Here is a 16,356-nt window from a genome sequence, read left to right as displayed (position 1 = left end):
CGTTACACATCTGGTTTATACTCTACACATCAGTGGCTCTCAGCTAGGGAGACTTTGTCCAGGAGATGTCTAACAATATCTAAAGAGAGTTTTTTTTTTTATTTGCCATAGGAGAGTGACCAGGTTCGCAGAGAGGTGTGTGCATCTCAGGTCCCTGTGGATGAGCCCTGAGTTCAGCCTCAGAGTTCAAGAAGCTGTTAAAATGCTGAGGTGCAGGCGGGGCCACTCCCTCTTTCACGCAGACAGGGTTGGGTCTCCTTAGTGGTTCACCAGCCAGGATTAATTGGGCAAAGGTGATGATGCAAAGTTTAACCACTCGTTGGAGAAATGCTAAATCAAGGAAGCAAGAGAGGCTAATTACCAAACCTGCGTTAGTCACCAGAAACCAGGCTTTCTCTAGAGTACCTTGGGGGAGCTGGGGCAGGGCCGGGGATGGTAGCATACAGAAGCAACCATGTACCAGGAGCCCTGCCCCAGCTCCCTGTCAGAGACTAGGCTGCCGAGCAGAGATGGCTGCAGCTCCTGGCTTGCCTTCTTCGTTTACCTGTTTGACTGTTATTGGCCTCCAGGTCTCTGTCTGCACCCTGTTTCTCCTAGGCAACCTTCTTGCCTCCCAGACCACGTGGACCCTTCTCAGATTTTCTTCATGCCTTACCTTAAGCCTTATAGCACTTTGCATGCTTTTAACTAGGAAATCAATATTCAGGACTTTAGTTTGTGTCTACCTTGCAACCTGGGAGCTTCCCTAAGTGCAGTGACCAACTGCCTTGTTTGCTGAGTGTCTGGCTCAAGTGTTTTGGGCATAGTGGATACCTAACAAGTCTTTATTGACTGCTCCACTGACAATGTTAAAATAAAAAACAAAACCAAAAAGCAAAACAGGGCTCATTCTTGGCTTAGGACACTTATCATGTGAGGACAGGACTCCTAGAAAGAGCTAAAAGCTCTCTCTCTCTCTCTCTCTCTCTCTCTCTCTCTGTGTGTGTGTGTGTATATGTGTGTAGAGAATAGTGGACAGGGAACCGGCCGTACCTCAGCCTACATCTCCCTTTTGCAAAGTCTTTTCTCCTATGTGTATATATATATATATATATATATATTTTTTTTTTTTTTTACTTTCTTTGCATGGATTTACTTGGGATTATTGCTGAGAGTCTGACTAGCGAGCGGAATTGTCCCAGGGGACACACGGATAGAATACCAACTTAGACTCCTGCACTTTTAGAATTATCACTGCCTGTCAAGGAAGCACAGGGGCTTTTGGAAGCCCTCACACTCCAACTCCAGCCAGTCATTCCTCTGAATGACTCACTCCCAGCAAGGCTGGTCTGTACAGGTCGGCGCTGGGGCAGGAGTAGAGAGGATGCTTATAGCTTCCTGGTTTGAGCTAATATAAACGACAGAGGGGACATCCACTGGATCAGTTTCCCCTGCTACATCCAGGCCATTATCTCCTGCACTGAGGCTCTGAGAGAGAAAATATCTTTCTGTACAGGAAGAGGTAGCGAATCCCTGCTTAGATTCTAACGATCCCAAAGCCTGCAGCTTTGCACAGCTCTTTGCTAAGTTCTTCATCTCAGGGAAGAAACCTTTCTGACCCTTACCTCTCTGAGGCTGAGAACACTGCAGTCCCTGGAACAGAAGCAGGTGTGACTGCCTATGAAGCTGCGTGGGAGCAGAAGAGAGGAGGCTCCCAGCAATGGCTGTCCTAAACGAGATAACAGTGGCAGCTCCTCCCTCGGGTCTGTCTTCGGAATGTGTGGTCAAGTAGTTCAGCCATTATTCTCTGTCAGGAAAATGTCACCAGTCTCCTTAGCAGATGAGGAAACAGACCAGGACGGGCTGGACACCTGGAGGGCCACACACTGAACGGGATCTCATGTGACTGGTGTTGCATTCATCATGTTTCTTGTGCAGACAATCACCACTGCCACCTGGGACCATGCCAGGCACCAGATTTTACACATGAAGACTCTTATTTCTCTTTTAAATTGCAACTCAGTGTCTATTTGGTGAGTTGGGGAGGCCTGAGTCTGACAAGGACCACTTCCTGCCAGTTTTCTTACATGTAAAACAAGATTAAGCCCCACCCATGCCCAAGTAAGCGCCTTCCACCCACCCCGATTCGGTTTTGCTAGCAGTTGTCAGGGATCTCTTGAGTCTTACAAATGACAATAGTTACAGCTTGTCCAGCCACTGAAGATGTTTGCAAGAGACTCTTCATGGAAAGACTTAGCCCATTTTTGCAAATGAGAACACTGATGCCCTTTAGTTAGTAGATGGGAAAGCCATGATAAGAAGCTCTGAGTCAAATACCTCTACTTTTAATTCCTTATCTGACTTTCTGCAAAAGAGAAATTGAAAACCAAACCAGAATACAATGGGAACGAGTGCCCAGGTTCCTCTAGGGCTTTCTGTATGCAGTGTCCAATAGTCCATGGGATATGGGAGCTTTCTCACTGTTTGTTCCTGCATCCTGTATCCTTTGATTTATGTCCTTTTTTGCTTCTGAGCACAGTAACACAATTCTAGTATGCAAACCCACATTTGGGAACGAGAAGGTCATCACTCATCCCCACATCAACCTTGAAGCCATTTCGTCTCCAGATTGCACAAGCTCAGGCCTCCTTCTCCTGGTCTTGGCCCAAACATGGAAACTAGACCTTGGGGAGGGCTCAGGAGTGAACACAGGGCCAAGAAACCTGGGACACTTGGGCCGGCCTGAGGGCAATGATAAGGATGTAAACAAGGAGATTGGCATAGACAGGCAGGGCAATGATAGTCCAGCTGGCAACAGCCAGTGGAAAAAAAGGGTTAGCAGTTCAGTTATGGCAAACATGCCAGGCTGGACATCGGTGAGAAATGAGTCCTGTTTTTGAGCTAGAGAACGCTCAGAAACAAACTGGGGAGAGGGATAGAGACCAAGGAGTCCCTGATTCATGAGCTTCTGACACGCAGGTGTGGGATCTGGTGTGTAGCCCAGAGAAAGGTCTCTGTGTGGTATCTGACATACAAGGTGCTCTCGAAAGCAGAAGTCAATACTACAGAAATGCTGCAGTTTAAAAAGAAATCCAGCATAATGGATCTGGAATGTCACCAAGAATGAAATGATGTTTAAATCATGAGGAAGAAAGACTGATGGGGAGTTTGGGAACCGATGGAGCAGGCTGGTGGCATCTCCACTTGAAGTCATTCTAATGCAAAAGGAGATGCAGTCAAATATTTTGAACCTCTTGATGTATTGTGATGAGTATTTAAGTTTTGACAAGAGTGTCAAGTTAACAAAATGGGGATGTGATGCCCTTTTCAAGAGATGCTGCTGGGACAACTAGCTATCAACATGCATAAGAATGAATTGGAACCCCAATCTCAGAACATATACAGAACCCAAGTGCAGTTGGGTCCTAGACACAAAAGTAAAAGATAACATTGTAAACACCATGAGGTTAAATATTAAATTTTGGTTAGGAAATAATTTCCTAGCATAGACAAATTAGACATCATTGTAATGAAAACATTTTGTATTTTTAATGATATTATGGAGAAAGTGGAAAAACAACCTACAGATTGGGAAAATTTTGCAAATCATATATCTGTTTTTTTGTAGAATATGTAAAGAACTCTTTTATAACTCAATTAAAAGAAGACAAATAACCCAATTAAAATATGAACAACACACAAACAAATATTCCAAAGAATACTCATTCAGTAAACTTATGAACAGATTCCCAATGTCATTAATTATAAGAAATGCAGATTAAAACTACACTCAGACACAATGGTATGTACCTATAATTTCAGGACTTGGGAGGTTGAGGCAGGAGGGTAACAGGTTCAAGGCCAACCTGGGTCACACCTTGAGATCCTGCCTCCAAACCAAAAACAAAAACCTGGAAACCCAAACATACACAATGCAGTGCTGTATTTCACATATGCCAGAATGGCAATTGTCCATGAGACACACAGTAAACACATGTTGGTAAAACCTGGAAAACTTGTAATCGTTCTACTGTAGTGGTGTAAATGTAAAATGTCCATTCAGTTTGGAAAGTAGTTGTGAACTTTGCAAACAGAGTTCGGTGAAAGAGAACCACTACACGAACGATCATAAGTATGGAAAAATGTACCTAGACAAAATCTTGCATGTAAATGCTCCTAGCAATATTATTCATAATAGACAAATAGAAACTACCCAAATGCCTACCAGCTGATAAATGGGTAAACTAAATCTGATGGCATTTCCATACACTGGAATATTATTTGGCTATAAAAAGGAATAAAGCACTAATACAGGCTGCTTATGTGGAGAAACTTGGAAGCACAGACAGTATGAAACATTGTCATAAAACAAACAAAAACCAAAGACCACTGTGAAAAGGCAACTGTCACTATCCAGAATTTTTTGAATTTAAGAGGACAAAAGACTTGTACAGTGCAAGGGATGAGGAGGCCAGTGGGTGCATAGAGTAAGAGAAAATCAGGGAATGTAGTAAGCCAATGAATGCAAAGTGCTCGCTCTATCTGCATCTCATTTGAGGAGAATGTTTATAAGGCAAATGTAGAAACAAACATGGGGTCTTGAAAATAGAAAGGACAATTTTGTTTGCTGTTTGCTAATATTATGATAGTGCTAAAATGTTTTAAAAGACACAGTTACTATAATAGATAATTTGACCTGATGTTGGTCTTCCATTTATTCCATGGAGGAATGGGGTGGGGGAATAAACTTTCCCAAGAGTGTGTTCATTATAATATTCTTTTAATTTTTATATAGACTTGGAATATAGTGTTCATGATCTGGCTACAAGTCACATTCCAGCAGCCCTGGCTCGTTACATAGTTGTAAACATACAAGGACACTAATCCATGATCATCCAGAAGGTAGAGTTAATCTGGATGCAGTAGTACTCATAATCCCAGCACTTGGGAGACAGATGCAGGAGAATCAGGATTTCAGTGTCATCTTAGGTTACATAATAAATTTGAAACTAGCTTGGGGTTTTGTCTGAACACATACCACCTGCACGCATGCTACATTTGAAATTCAAAAATCATGGGAAAGATTGGACAATAATATAGCAACTAATTACTGAGAAAATTTGACTTCAAAAATTAAAATAAACAATAAAACTGAGAATGAAATCCTTATTTTCATATTTACCAGCTTTTGAGTGTGGATTGGTTGAGTGAGAATCGTGAAATGAATGAAACTTATATTGGGTAGATATCAACTTAGGAATATTAGTGTTATTCATCTCTGTACATTGTCTTAGATAGTGAGTTTAGCTAAGAATCTCAAACATAAATTTGCAGAGAGAGAGAGAGAGAGAGGAGAGGAGAGGAGAGGAGAGGAGAGGAGAGGAGAGGAGAGGAGAGGAGAGGAGAGGAGAGGAGAGGAGAGGAGAGGAGAGAAGAGAAGAGAAGAGAAGAGAAGAGAAGAGAAGAGAAGAGAAGAGAAGAGAAGAGAAGAGAAGAGAAGAGAAGAAACAGATAGACAGGCAGAGTCAGACCAAGGGGGGAAATTCTCTTAATACTCAGTAAAAAACCATCTTCCATGCAGACCTGAGCATCATGTTAGGCTAAGAGTCCCTAGTGAAAGATGGGACACCCATATAATGGATCCAGACTTACAATAGTTCTAGAAACTACATCACAATATTCTAGACACAGGGCTAAAAGGAGATGTGCCTTAGTAGATCTCAGAATTCTCCAAGATACATGCTAGCTCATTTTTTCTAGCAATGCAGGGAAGTTGCCTAGACTTGCTGCTGTCACTCAGACATAGTCGGGAAGGGAAATTACACTCCTCACACTAAGTTGCCTTTGCCCTCTCTGTTTTTTCTACATTGCCTAGGTAATAAAAACAAGAGGGCTTCAAATATTCTACAGTGACATACGTGAGCAAAACAATATCTCCAACCCTGAGAAACTCTCCACCTATTGAGCAATGTAATAAGATATATGCACACTGTCTTTATATATTGATGTTCTAACATGTTGCTTATAACAACATGTTATACAAGTGTATAAACAGTGTGTAGTTAATACAGAAGAGACACTAATCTTTGCAAAGGACGACTGGCAAGAACTTCCTTGAAGAAACATTATCTATTTAGGGCTTAAGGGATGGGTACTGCTGAAACAGGTGAGTAAGGCAGAAATACATTCCACGGGGAATTGCATTATTTAGCCAACAGAAAATTTGTTCATCGTCCAGAATAACTCAGATCTTTCAAGGGATATAAGACTAAAAAGGGGGTGAAGTGGCTGAATGTGTGTTGCCCTGTAGGTGTGGAGCAGGTCACTGTAGCACGCACACAGTTTGAGATGCTTTCAGACAACACCACATACGGCCAGTTTCAGGCTAGCTGCGAACTTAGTATGTAGCCAAGGATGCCACTGAATATCTCCTTCTCCTGCATCCATCTTCCAGGTGCTGGGATTATGAGTGCTGTCACATCTAGATTAATTCTACCGTCTATATTATCATGGACTAGTGTACATGTATGCTTATATGACTGTGTAATGAATTGAGGCTGCTGGGAAGTGAATTGTAGCCAGAGTGGACCACTTGGCACCACACTTAAGAACTCTTTAGGGGGAGAGAGAGTGAGTTACACTCAAACCCTGGCTCAGTTTCTAGCCTTGAGTCAGGATACGTTATCTCCTCCCCGCAGAGATCTGCTGTTTGTCAAAGGCGCACATCAGTGTCTCTTCAGAATAGTTGTACATGATGATGTCTGTAAGTCCTCTCATGGGTTTTTGGCTTTTAGTAGCTACTTAATAAACTGCAGATTTATTATTACCATCCCTTAGGACCTCTGGGAACCACTGGTAATTTGGGAAACAGAAATGGCTAAAAGAATTTAAATTTTAAACAGTCGCTACAAAACCATATTTGTGAAACTGAGAGATTGCGGGAGGGGTTGCACCAGGATGATACTATGTGATTGAGCATGGTTCTAGGAGGCCGGGAAAGAGACTGGAACTATAGTCTAGACAAGAGACAAGAAAGTGGCAAGAGCTGGACACAGCATTGACTATTTTGGAGGCAAAATGGGCTTGCCAAATAGCTGCAGGTAAGAGGTTGGGAAAGAGTCTATGGGAAGAAAAGATTACATAACCTACTACCTGGGTCTGACATATAGAAACGGGGGGGGGGGGGGGCTTTGAAAGGGACTTACAGAGCTGAAGTGATATGGAGACAGGAAGGGAGGAAGTGGAGATGCCAAGGGAACAGGTCCTCTACCTGCAGAAAGGAGACTGCCTCGTTGCTCTGTGAGTGTGGCATACCCAGTTGACAGAGGCTCTACATCCACTGGGCCAGAGAGGACCTTGAGCTTCTGACACCCTATAGGGGTACTGTATCGCCAAAGGACGATTCTTTTGTATCCTGTATGTCACACGCTTGGCTTTTTTTTCCTTCTGAATTCCCCCTAGAGGGAATTCCCAGGCTCTCCTTAAGGTCAAGTGTGTTGGTGCCAAGACACCCACTTGATCTTCTGCACCGAAGGTTCAGCAGAACCCGCTCTAAGCGCTCAGGTCTGACTCAGTCATTCAAGTGCATGTTTCTAGCCTACACCATCTCTGAGGTTATTACTGCATGCTCTACCCAGGACTGGCAAGTGTTTCCCTACAGGTAGGAAGACACAAAGACAATGAGAAAAAACAATGCCTTTTTCTGGTTCCTTGGTGTGAAGGCAACAATTACACAAGGATGACTTGGGCAATTCCAGCCTGGTTTCTTCACAGAGGGAGCCAGAACATGTAACATGGCTTCTAAGCTGACTGTGTAAAATAACTTCTTGTTATCCAGCCGTCTTCTTCTTCTTCTTCTTCTTCTTCTTCTTCTTCTTCTTCTTCTTCTTCTTCTTCTTCTTCTTCTTCTCCTTCTCCTTCTCCTTCTCCTTCTCCTTCTCCTTCTCCTTCTCCTTCTCCTTCTCCTTCTCCTTCTCCTTCTCCTTCTCCTTCTCCTTCTCCTCCTCCTCCTTCTTTCTCCTCCTCCTTCTTTCTCCTCCTCCTCCTCCTCCTCCTCCTCCTCCTCCTCCTCCTCCTCCTCCTCCTCCTCCTTCTTTTTCCTTTTTTGTCTTCTTGTTGGCACCTACATGCGTTTTGCAACCTCCCTAAAAGAAATGTCCTGGACTTTTCACTACATAATCATACAGCAAAATAATACTCAATTATCCCTGGAAGGTCATAGTGGTGCATGCCTTTAACCAACACTTGGCAGGCAGAGGCAGGCACCTCTCCATGAGTTCAAAGCCAGTTTGATTTACATGGTAAGTTCAGGGACTATATGGTAAAAAATTCTCTCAAAAAAACCCTCTTCACATATCTTTCTGCCAGGGAGGTTAAACACAACGATTATCTTTTTATCTGTGTCTGGAGTCATGTGTGCATGTTCTGGCTACACATATGTTTACTTGGATCAGCATGATCTAATCTGTATTGAATCATGCCTTCATAGCTATGTACCTTATTAACTTACTGTTCTTTAAATATGGAAAATTTAAATTTAAATCAAGTATCTAAACATTTGTATGCCTTTGCTTCTGTGAACATAAAATTAATATCACTTGTAAGTTTAGAGTGTTGCTACCACACAACATAATAGAAACCTGGTATTTTTCAACCTGGAAGTGAGGCAGTAACCTCTTATAGGATCTGAAGTTCTTTTCTCTTTTCCTTGTTTAGGGAGAGTAACCAATGTTCAAAAGGTGTTACAGATAGACTGAAACAGGGCTGAGACCTTGTTACCCCCAAAACACCCCATGGAGCACCCTATGGAATACGGAGATGTGTTTTTTAGCTTGTTCTTTTGTATTCATAATTTCTGGGTCCTTATATCACCTAAGGCAGCATAGGGGCTGTCAGGGACTTCATCTTACTTTAGGGAGCCCAGGCTCCAGTGCAGTTAGCCATTGAGTTTTGAATCTCTGCTAGATTGTGGACTCCTTGATAACAATTTATTCTTTTTTTTTTAATGTATTTTCCTCAATTACATTTCCAATGCTATCCCAAAAGTCTCCCACACCCCCCCCCACTCCCCTACCCACCCATTCCCATTTTTTGGCCCTGGCATTCCCCTGTACTGGGGTATATAAAGCTTGCCTGTCCAGTGGGCCTCTCTTTCCAGTGATGGCCGACTAGGCCATCTTTTGATACATATGCAGCTAGAGTCAAGAGCTCCGGGGCACTGGTTAGTTCATAATGTTGCACCTACAGGGTTGCAGATCTCTTTAGCTCCTTGTATACTTTCTCTAGCTCCTCCATTGGGGGCCCTGTGATCCATCCAATAGTTGACTGTGAGCATCCACTTCTGTGTTTGCTAGGCCCCGGCCTAGTCTCACAAGGGACAGCTATATCACGGTCCTTGCAACAAACGCTTGCTAGTGTATGCAATGGTGTCATCGTTTGGAGGCTAACTATGGGATGGATCCCTGGATATGGCAGTCTCTTGATGGTCCATCCTTTTGTCTAACAATTTATTCTTGATGGCCTTAACAATAAAATACATCATGAATGCTTAGATACCTCTGGTGGCTTGTAAGGAACAAAGTGGCAGTAAATGAAAGCCTTTAGGTGGAGAAGAGACAGGGCATTTGTTTTTGTTCTGTCCCCTCCCTCCCCCCACTGGAATGTATAAGGAAAGAGTGGTGGAAAGTCTTATAATCAAAAAGACCAATGAAGACACTGAGAAGAGAGGATGTGAACTGAAGACAAACTACACTGGCTTAATAATGATGCTCAGGTGGTAAAAACCACTAATGGCACAGTGAAATGCCAATCTTATGTTTTAGCACTAGAAAGCACCAAGATCAAGGCCAAACCATCTTTCTTCTGAGCCCTTAATTACCTTAATGTAAGGAGGTTTATAACTCTCCCACAAAGGTTCTACCATATCTGGAGGATGGAGAGGCAGGGCTTTGGAGATTGGATCTGTCCTATCAGAGTCTATCATGTATCTGTCAGTCTATATCTATCACTGTCTGTTTGCCCATATATGTGTCTATTCATCTAATATGACTATCTATCTATCTATCTATCTATCTATCTATCTATCTATCCCTCCATGCCTCTATCATTTATGCATCCATCTGTCTCATATTGGTTTTGAAAGAAAGATGAAATTTCAAGACCTGTAAGTCATATAAAGTACTCAGAAATTGCTGGTTGTTTGTGAGCCTAGAAGCTGCCTGGGGCTGAGAATAAAGAAAAACAAACCCGGGCATGCCCCGTAGTTAAAGCATTCCTGGGAACAGCTTGACCATAAAGATAAAGAGGAATGTGAGGACATAGCAGGGCTATCTGAACTGAGTCAAACTGACCAGATACTCTACTAGCATTGATAAACATCCAACTCACAGAACTCCTGCACGTATTATTTCTGCTGATGTTTGAATAAGCCAATACTGTGTCCCTATGCTGAATTCCCCACCCCTAAGCCCTTTACCCCATAAAAACCCCTAGCTTTTGAGCCTCGTGGTCAAATCCACTGTCTCCTGAGTGAGATACGTTTCAACCTGGAGCTCCACCATTAAACTGCCTCATGTGCTTACAGCAAGAAGGATTCTCGTGCTTCTTTGGGTGCGCTTTCTCTCTCCCGAGACTAGAGTGGGGGTCCCTGGAAGGGGGTCTTACAGTTTCAAAATATTTTAGATTATTACTGCCTTGGTTTTGGAGCATGACTTCACTCAATATGGTTACTAGTACACACTATTCACTCTCGACATTTGTTAGTTGAGTTACAGTCATCTGTGAGGCCTACAAAGATCCCTTTCAGGTTTCCCTATGTGCTACCACCTGTCCAGATACTTAAGTAAAAAAACATCATTTGATTTGAGTTTTTGAACACCTACTTGGGTATAAGCATTGTGTGAGGGTATGGGGGCGGGGTAGGGGAAAATTAGTGGGCTAGACCTAACCCAGACTCTCAATAAGACTCAATGAAGAAGCAGGAGAGAAAGAGAGAGAGAGAGAGAGAGAGAGAGAGAGAGAGAGAGAGAGAGAGAGAGAAAGAAAGAGAGAGAGAGATTGTTCAATGCCCTGCTTATGTATAGGTAGAGATTGTACATGGGGTTTCTGGGTATGTTTTAACAATACCTGTGCCATCTATACAGAAATAGTCGCTGTTTACAGCCATTGCATTGACGGAAGGCTATCACTACTGCCCAGTGATTGCCTGTGAAGGCTGTGGTTTGAATTATCATTCTTTGTGCACACATGGAAGGAATACGATTCATTTTGAGTGCTACTGGTGTTCTCCCTCTCTGGCTCATCCTCTCACCAGATGAGGTAAGCGTCCAGGAATAAGGATTTCAACGGCACAGAGAACATGTTTCTTGGATACATCTTTTGAGAAGCCAACTCATGGCTGAGCTCGCTTGCTTATTTTTACAGAGTGTGGGCTGCACTTTATATACCCATACCTCTATAGAAAGAATCCTTTAGAATCTTCTGACTTTTCTGCTTCATGTGAGTCATCAGGTTTCTGTTTTAGAGTGCTCATGTGTTTGTGTATGTGTGTGGTAGAGCCACTTGATATAAAGTATGTATATGTTCATAAAATTGTATTTACATGCATGTCAGATTTTTTAAAATGTCAGAAGACTATGTATGGAAAAAGTATATATATATGAGAGAGAGAGAGAGAGAGGAGACAGAGACAGAGAGGTAGTGTAGTGTAGGTAGGGGGTGCAGTTACATGAGAGACTGCCCTCTTAGCAATCCAGACAGTAGTATAAGATAGAGTGTTAGTGGAGGTGGTTATTTTCCATGCAGACCAGCACACAGGTCTTTGAGGAGCCCTTGACTTTCTCCTTCTTCTGCGTCTTGTTATAAAGGGATTAAAGTCCAATTAAGCCATTTAATCCCAAGGTAGAAATTCATGTTTAAAAACAAGATTTACAGCTTCTTAAAAGAAAAGAAAGACACCAGTGCAAGTTGAAGTTTGTCCTTTCAAGTTGCCACCTGCATGGTTCCAGAGAGCGTTTTTTAGCTGAGCACCCAACACGGCATTCTCCTTAATTACCTTGCCTCATATGTCTCCTCCTTTATCTTTTAAAGTGCCCTTCAGCCTAAATAGCCACATGCTGTCAGAAATACTTCAGCTTCTGGATTGCTACAACTCCCCTTGGCTTATCTCTCCTCAGCATCTCGCTGAGCAGGGCTAATAATAAAACCTAGGACGGAGAGCCAGTGCTGACTTGGAGCGTAGCATGTGCAGACACCCTTACAGCAAGTGCTTTACACCCATTACCTCATTAGGTGCCCACTGTGAAAGCATCCAGGATGGTTCCATGGGTGTGTGTGAGTTGTGTAGTCACGAAGGGCCACCACTTGATTTAATGCGCTGCTGTTACTGTCTTGAAATTCTTAATCATTTTTTTTTGAATAAGGGACTTGCATGAAATAACATGACAAATGAGACTTAGCTATTGTACTATGTCAGAGAGAGAGAGAGAGAGAGAGAGAGAGAGAGAGAGAGAGAGAGAGAGAGAGAGAAACTCTCATCTGTCCTCTTATCTTTGGATGCAAAAATGTAGAAATAAGCATCAGATCCACAAATTATATCATCATCCCAAGAAACACCTGCTAACCCACAGGTCTTATTTATTTTCTTCCCATGTGAAGCCCAGGCTATTGCAGAAGACATGGCATATAATGCCAAAACCCTATCTGGAAAATGGCTGCTATTATCTCCTTAGAGGAAAGTTCTGATGAACAGGCAATCATGCTTACCACAGGACAAAGAAAGGGACAAGTATCTGGGCATTTGGGCAAGTTATTTAACCCTTTGAACCCTCTCTTTTCTTACCTGTAAAGTAGGGCTTAATAATACTCATATGAACTTGCAAGATGCTTAAGGATAAAATGAGATCACAAACATTTGATAATCAGTGCACAGGGCTCCAGGTAATATTCATGCATTCTGAGTGCCTGCCAGGCAGTCAGCATCCAATAGTGCTTAGGACGTGGTGACGCATTCTTGCCTAGTGCCCCAGTGCCCGTGGATTTGCTCCCTACCTGTCCTGTAGAGCTGGTAGGGAAGTCTGCCTTGTCCCCATGTTGGGTGAGCACAGAGGGGCTGTTAGAGCTGATGAGCATCGGGGTGCTGATTTCCACCATCTGGTGGCCTTCAGGAGAATGGACTGTACGGTTGAGTGTGTTCAAAGCTGTAGTCATGGAGAACTGCCCAGATCCCTTCCTCCTGGACCCTGGGCTCTTTCGGAGCGAGGATGTGTTGGTCGCTTTGCCTCTGGATGGGGAGGACATCAGGGACAGGTGTCTTGTGCGTGATAACTGATGTCCTTTGTTCTCTAGGAGGTGTCTTGCCGAGACGTTTGGCTGCAAGGATAAGAGGAGAGATGAGAGTTACTCTCTGACATAGTACAATAGCTAAGTCTTATGCATGTTGGCAGCTGACATTATCTCCCCAGTCTGTGGCTTGGTAGGCCACCCTTTGGTCAGTAAAAGCTGTATCTTTTATCCATTTGAAGTTCATAATTTGGTGTTTGAGACAGAGTGGACATGCATTTAGGGTTTTGACTACACCCTTCTGTTAATCTGCTTCTCCTATTTTGAATACTGCCATCTCTTCACACCCCTTTCCTGTTCTTTGTCTGTAAAATCACTTGTTCTGGTAAATTACCTGGGGGTGGGGGGACAAGAAAGGATAGAAAAACCCTGGCGGGTAGTGTTATTGATAAGCCAATGGTTTAACAGCTGGCAAGCACGATTTCTGGAAAGGTAACAAATGGCATGTCTAATCTGGTGCCAGCCAGCCCAGTGTTGTATTGCTGTGTCACTGTGGCCTTCCCCGCCATCCCGTTCATTCCATTAAGGGCCCCCAGGCACTCATAGCCTTTGGAAATGTGAAGTCGGTGGAAAACAGTGAGGGTTCCTATGACTCAATGCTTCTGTCTCAGGATGGTTAGTTAAATTCCTATTATTATAACAGTCACCAATGGCTCTCCAAAGCTGCATGTCTCATTCTAATTTAGAAATTTAACTAGAGGTTGAAAAAAAAAGAAAGAAAAAAGAAAAGAGTTTTCCCATTTAAGAACTTTTAAAATGACAACGTGCAGAGGTTTAAAATAGCTAAGACAGAAAACTTTGAAGAAGAGGTGATTCTTGTCTGAAAACACTCTTCACAATGTGAAAAACTTATCAAGTGTGTGTGTATGTGGGGGGGGGGTAGTGTTATTGTGTTTGTATTTGTGTTTGACTTTCCACATATCTGCATGTGTGTGTGTGCGTGCACACGCACATATGTGCACACATGTATATAGGGCAGAGGTCAAATCCTGCTGTCATTCCTCAGGGACAATCCCCCCTGTATCTTCAGGTAGGATCTTTCACTAGCCTGGAGCTCACCAAGTGCACTTAAAAAAGAGTCCATTTCAAAGATAAGAAAGCTGAGGTCCAGCAGAAGAGGCACAAGTGACAGAGCCCATTTGTAAGCTAATAAACAAGAAGCTATCAGATGATAATAATCTTTCTGTCTAAGAGGGAGAGTGCCCAGGGAGAGTGGCTATTTTAAATTGGTTGGGGGAAGATCAAGGAAAAGCCTTCCAGAAGGTGACATTTAAGCTGAGACAAGTGATAGGGAAAGAACTGGTTGTGTGGAAGTGAGGATGTGAACAGAGCAGGCCGAAAGAGGTAGAGAAGGATGGAAGGGAGCAGGTGAGGAGACAGGGAGAGGCGGCCGCAGGCCTGGTAGGAGCCTGATTGCACAAGGACTCAGGCAGCTTTGACTTATTTTCAGTGTAACAGGAAGCTCCTGGCAGGATCTGAGAAGAGGAGTGACACGGTCTGATTTATGCTTTTTTCAAGCTCATGTTACGGTTTGGCAGTTTCTCATAGCTAAACACATACTTAGCATCGGATCCAGCCATCCCACTTCTGGGTAATTACTCGAAGAGAGAAAAATGTATGCTCAAACCACAGTGTGTATTCGGAGTTGCCAATAGTCGGAGACAACCTCGATTCGTCTACTGCCGGTTGATGATTGGCGTATGTGTACGTGCGTGTGGAGGCCAGAGGTCACCCTTGGAGGCTGTTCCTTAGGAGCTGCCCATCTTGGCTTTTAGGCAGGGTTTCTCAGTGGCCTGGAGTTTGCCAATGAGGCGGGCTAGCTGGCTACTGAGCTCCAGATATCTACCTGTCTCCACCTTCCCACCTCCCGCCTTTTTAAAAACAAAACAACAAAACAAAACAAAAACCAAACAGGTTCTGGAATGGATCTCAGGTCCTCACAATTGCCTGGTACGACTTTACAGACTGAGCTGTCTTCCCAGGTGCCGATGTCTTTTAAATGTTGAAAATACCATCTCTAGAACAACTGTGCTTCGGGACACTGCTCACTAATAAAAAAAAAAAAAAGCAAGCTACAGTCACAGATGAATCTCAAACGTGCTAAAGCAACACAAAAGAAGCCAAGCTCACAGAGCTGTGTTCTCTGGGGTTCCATTTATAGAACACTAGAAAAAGAAAGCCATAGGAGCAGAAAATAGATCACTGGTTACTAGGTATTGAGAGTCTGGGAAGGAACAGACAAAAGGGCGCAGAATGAGGGATTTGGGGGGGGGGGACACAGGTTGGAACTTTTCTATATATTGACTGTAGCGTGTTTACATAATTATATATTTGTCAAACAGAGATCTAGATATATAAGAAAGCAAAGAGATATTACTCCATATAGATGAAAATCTCATTATTAATGTTACCCAGAAGTGATGATGAGAAGTAGGGATACCAATTAGTAAGATATTGATCTTGTTCCTGCATTCTCTAATGGTAGCCTGGACTAAGGCCAAGCAAGGCCTTGCACCTGTCCACCCATGGTTTGCACAGGACAACTGATGCCTTTCAGATTGAATGAGTGATGGTCTTTACCGCCCTCTGCAGAGGAATGAGTCAAGTTCATTCTTTTTTTATTTGTCCTGCCTGTTCTGGCTTCAGGTGGGCCACACCATCACCTTCTTAATTTATTTATTTTTGTATCAGTAATGCCAAACAAAGGGCCTTGTGAGACTGCTTCTGCCCTGTCCTCCACTGGTGTGATTGATAGTTCTTCAGGGGAAGGACTTCGGGGACTCATTTGGAACAATCTCCATTGAATATCCCAATGTTCATTGGGCCGGATGAGGCTCACAGACTGACGCTGCCCTATGGAGAAGTCCAGACAAGAGTGGGCAGAAGCTCTGCTTCTGTTTCACCACCCTCTGTGCAGGTACACAATCAATCAAATGATGCATTAACAGGAAAAAAAAAGTCTTGTTTATGCACAAAAAATTCCATGTTATTCCTTATAAAAAAGCCTTCCTTTCAATTGCTCTGCGTGGCGCTGCCAAC

General features: G+C 43.2%; 1 protein-coding gene across 3 annotated transcripts in view; it reads right to left on the bottom strand.

Moving 5' to 3' along the window:
• The window catches only part of Sh3rf2 (SH3 domain containing ring finger 2), a 106,194-nt gene that overhangs the window by 34,230 nt on the left and 55,608 nt on the right, over window positions 1-16,356 (bottom strand). For all 3 annotated transcript variants that reach the window (XM_006525955.2, NM_001146299.1, NM_172966.3), the window contains one exon: window positions 13,027-13,347. In XM_006525955.2, the coding sequence (XP_006526018.1) occupies window positions 13,027-13,347 (321 nt within the window). The remainder of the gene's footprint in view (window positions 1-13,026; window positions 13,348-16,356) is intronic.

Source organism: Mus musculus, chromosome 18 (genome assembly GCF_000001635.26).
Source record: "Mus musculus strain C57BL/6J chromosome 18, GRCm38.p6 C57BL/6J".
In the NCBI taxonomy this organism is placed as follows: domain Eukaryota; kingdom Metazoa; phylum Chordata; class Mammalia; order Rodentia; family Muridae; genus Mus; species Mus musculus.
This window is presented reverse-complemented; position numbering and strand designations above follow the sequence as displayed.